Source organism: Curcuma longa, chromosome 2 (assembly GCF_044706935.1).
Source record: "Curcuma longa cultivar G26 ecotype Majalengka, Jawa Barat chromosome 2, ITB_CL_G26_1.1, whole genome shotgun sequence".
Taxonomy (NCBI): Eukaryota; Viridiplantae; Streptophyta; class Magnoliopsida; order Zingiberales; family Zingiberaceae; genus Curcuma; species Curcuma longa.
The window spans coordinates 14,470,502-14,474,709 of NC_133862.1; the positions used below are offsets into that span (position 1 = coordinate 14,470,502).

The 4,208-nt window shown below is 42.2% G+C and overlaps 1 protein-coding gene across 1 annotated transcript; it reads left to right on the forward strand.

The window, feature by feature from the left end:
- The first annotated feature begins 210 nt into the window (after positions 1 to 210).
- Positions 211 to 2,008, forward strand: LOC141815196 (G-type lectin S-receptor-like serine/threonine-protein kinase At4g27290). The gene is made up of 4 exons (XM_074703118.1): positions 211 to 1,102; positions 1,183 to 1,420; positions 1,492 to 1,639; positions 1,712 to 2,008. Exons 1-4 carry the CDS (start codon positions 211 to 213, stop codon positions 2,006 to 2,008), a joined length of 1,575 nt encoding a protein of 524 aa, XP_074559219.1.
- The last annotated feature ends 2,200 nt before the right edge of the window (positions 2,009 to 4,208 follow it).

Below are 4,208 nucleotides of genomic sequence, written 5' to 3' on the forward strand. Positions count from 1 at the left end.
TGACCCCGCGTCAAACATGACGGCTTGACTATATCCATTCTAGATGTTGACTTTATGAAAGTGCGGCGTTGAGTTAAGAGGTGCAAAGATTTGACGAGAGAAACACCTCAATGCCAACGCAATTCACTTCTTTTGCAAACTTTTCTTTCCCCTTTGATCAAAGTTAGCTTCTTGCATCACACACCGGTGGTGTAGGAGTTGGAGTTGATGATGCAGAGAAGGGTCAGCGGCTGCAAACTTTCTACTTTCCTTCTCCATCTCCTCCTCGCTGGTCTTAGCTCCCCCACCATCGAAGCCGGCAACTTCTTGATTCCAGAACAACCCCTTTACGACAATGGAACAACTTTGATCTCCTCCGGCGGCCGCTTCGAACTCGGCTTTTTCAGCCCTGCGGGCTCCGGCCGCCGCTACATCGGAATATGGTACCGCAACATCTCACAAACAGCTGTGTGGGTCGCCAACCGTTTGCGCCCGATCGATGGTCGATCAGGATGCCTTTCGCTCTCTGGGGAAGGTACGCTCGTGATCATCACCGGTAATAGCTCGACCATCATCTGGTCCTCGTCAACCGCAACCAGACTCACGAACCCCGAGGCGACGCTCTTCGACGACGGGAACTTCGCCGTCAGGGAGGCGGGCAACGACGACCCCAACAGCTTTGCATGGCAAAGCTTCGACTATCCGACCGACACGCTCCTCCCCGGTATGAAGTTGGGCTGGGACCTCACCGCCAGACTCAACCGCGAACTAACATCATGGGCGAGCGACGACGACCCGTCGCCAGGTCTCTACACCTTGGGCATCGCCCTGCAAGGTGACCCCCAACTGTTTCTACGGTCTACAACGCAGCAGGTTTGGCGAGGGGGGCCATGGAATGGCCTCCATTTTGGCGGTGCACCAGATATGGATGATCCAATACATCCACACAAGGCATCCAATACATCCACACAAGGCATCACCGAGTTCAAAAATGAAGTAGTGATAATTGCTAAGCTACAACATCAAAATCTTGTTCGCCTTCTTGGTTGTTGCATTCAAGGAGGGGAGAGGATGTTAATCTACGAATATATGCTCAATGGAAGTTTAGATGCATTCTTGTTCGGTTAGTTGTTCTTTTCTAATCACACAATATATATAATTGTTTTAATTTATCATTATCGATAACAATGTGTTTATATTTAGATGAAGCAAAGCGAACGTTGTTGGATTGGAAAATGCGGTATAATATCATAATCGGAATTGCTCGAGGCCTTCTTTATCTCCATCATGACTCAAGACTCAAAATCATTCATAGAGATTTGAAGACTAGTAATATCCTTCTTGACGAAGATAACATTCCTAAAATATCAGATTTTGGCTTGGCGAGGATATTTAAAGGTGATGAAATGGAAATAAATACAAGAAGAGTGGTTGGAACATAGTAAGTATATTGTATTATGTAAGTGATTTAAATTCATTATTAAAAAATCTGATTTTGTTATGAATAATCAGCGGATATATGTCTCCTGAATATGCAATGAATGGATTTTTCTCAATAAAGTCGGATGTATTTAGTTTCGGTGTGTTAATACTTGAGATTATCAGTGGCAAAAAGAACAGAGGAGCTTATCAATCAGACTATCTAAATCTTCTAGGACATGTAAGTTTGAAAATAATACCATTTACATTTAAATTTTATGATTATTAGTAACTACAAGAATTGCAATTACAGATATGGAGCTTGTGGGAAGAAGGTAAAAGCTTGGACATTGTTGATAAATCAATTGGCTCTTTCTCAGTAATTGAGATCATGAGATGTATAAAGATAGGTCTTTTATGTGTTCAAGAGCGACCACAAGATAGACCGACAATTCCATTGGTACTTACAATGTTGAGCAGTGATGGTGCGATACCAGAACCGAAACAACCTGGTTTCGTTATTGCTTTAGACTCATCTAATTCTTCAATCGGAAAACAGTATCTGCCATCCATCAACAATGTATCCAACACAACATTAGAAGGTAGATGAGATATGAAAAGTGGGCTGTTGTGGTAAAATTCAAACAGATATTTTTTATAGAATTGTTTGTGGAATTGTGATTTACTTATCTAAATATTCAGGAGAGTTGGTTGGGCATGAAAAACATCTATGGAAATAAAATTATTCTTAATTTTTATTGTAACATTCTCTGTTTTTCTTTCTTCTCTATGCCTCTGTTCCACATCAGTATGATAATGATGTTATTACACATAATCCGTCTGGAATTGATATCAGCTCACTTAACAAATTTCAGAGACTAGTACAATCAAAGGTGTTTTGGAAGACATCATTCTGGTGTTGGAAAATACAACAAAAAAGGCGTAGAAATACAAATCACAGCTCACAAACAGACGTCTCATATGGAAACATGGCTCCTTGAGAAAGCAACCTTTGCCGGTAGCAATAATTGGGAGAAACACAGCTTGGCGATGATCATATCTGAATAAATGCAATGAACAGTATGACAAAAAACAATTGTTGTGGCTTGGTAATGATTGTATTTCCATTTGATGCACCCAATACACAGAAAACACTAATCTTTTATAAATGAAACTAACAAGCCTAATGAGGTCAAACCCAATCAGCTAATACTTGGACAAGGAGAACAATTAGTTTTTGCACAAGTATGGAGAATAGAGTGAATTCAGACTGAGAGAAAATAAGTGTAACACCCGTATTATTTTTCCCTATTTTTGAATTTTTAATTAGATTTAAAATCCTAATGAAAGTACCTTAGTTAAACAATAGAAGAGAGTTTAATAAAATAAACTGGATAAAAAGGTTCGTCTCGCGAAGACGGATCCAACGAGACCAAGTTTGACCAAATCGGAGGTCGTTTGAGGGCTGAACCGGGTGAACCAAGATTGAACCGAGGTTCGCTACAGTAACCGGTTCAAGGATCTGATTTTAACCCGGTTTAATCAATCCCTGTTCATCGGTTTAAATTCTGATTTTTCCCTGTCCGCCCGCACCGCGCCGACCTCGTCCGCGGGACTTCGTCCGCGCGACCACGCTCGCTGCCGCCCGTCCCCGTCGGCGGAAAACACGGAACGAAACAAGAATGAGGGCTATAAGAAGGGGGGCTGCAGCCGAAACCTAACCACCAATCTTCTCTCCTCTCCTCTCCGCCGCCTGGCGCTCATCGCCCGACGCAACTGCCGCCCGTCGCGTGGAGAAGACGAAGCAGAGAAGCTCCCGCCTCCTTTCTCCCTTGCGTTGTTCGCCGGAGAAGCACGAGCGCCAAGCTCAGCCGCGCCCCCGCCTGTGACCTGCTGCCCTGCCCGCGCAAGGAGAAGACGACGCAGAGCAGCCGCCGCCTCCCGCCTCCCGTGCGCTGTTCGCCGGAGAAGCACGACCGCCAACGCCGCCTCTGTCGCCGCCAGCTGCCCTGCCTCAGCTGACGCCGACCGCGAGCTCCGTTCTGCTCGTCCGCGCGAAGAAGACGAAGCATAGTTTTTTTAATTAACTAGGTTAATTAAATACGGTAAGTTTAATTAATTAAAGTAGCTTAATTAATTAAAGTTTGTTGATTAAATTAGTTTAGATTATTAATCTAATACTAATCCAGTAATTTGTTAAGTTAATAATTAATTAGTTAATTGTTGATTAATCAGTTAATTAAGTAGTTAATTAGTAAATCAATTAATTAGTTAATAGTTAGTATTTGATTAATCAAAGATGTATATGTTTGATTAATCCAATTGGAAAGGTTAATGGGGTTTAACTAATTAATTGATTAGGTCATGATTAGGTGAAATTAGATAAGATATAAGAATCATTTGAGGTTATTCTGGGATATGTCATTTAGAAGATGTTTTGTTACAGGAATTTGACTCGTGGATCTAGTAGTATTTCGAGGCTCGTAGTGTGACTATTCATCAATAAGGTAAGTACATCTCTCACCTGCAGTATGAGTCGTTTCGTTACTCTCGTTATTGTTTCCATGATGTGATTTGATAGAGCATGCATAAAGTATTCCTGCCATGACATCATTTTAAGTTAAAGCATGTGTAAATTGTTTCTTTCCAAATTGCATGATATAAGAAGTATAAGAAAAGTATTTTACTTTATTTTGATGTTGACAAGTACCGGACCGTGAGGTGTCCAAGGGATGGGCTCCATAGGAATTGCCCCTAGGCCGCGAGGTGCCTAGTACGCTCTAATCGGCTTCGGTGGCTAGCTACCCCGG

Excerpts from the sequence above, each read along its gene's own strand:
- LOC141815196 (XM_074703118.1), top strand. The coding sequence starts at position 211 with ATGCAGAGAAGGGTCAGCGGCTGCAAACTTTCTACTTTCCTTCTCCAT. Across the intron at positions 1,103-1,182 it reads TTTAGATGCATTCTTGTTCG|ATGAAGCAAAGCGAACGTTG; the intron begins GTTAGTTGTTCT and ends GTTTATATTTAG. Across the intron at positions 1,640-1,711 it reads ATCTAAATCTTCTAGGACAT|ATATGGAGCTTGTGGGAAGA; the intron begins GTAAGTTTGAAA and ends TTGCAATTACAG.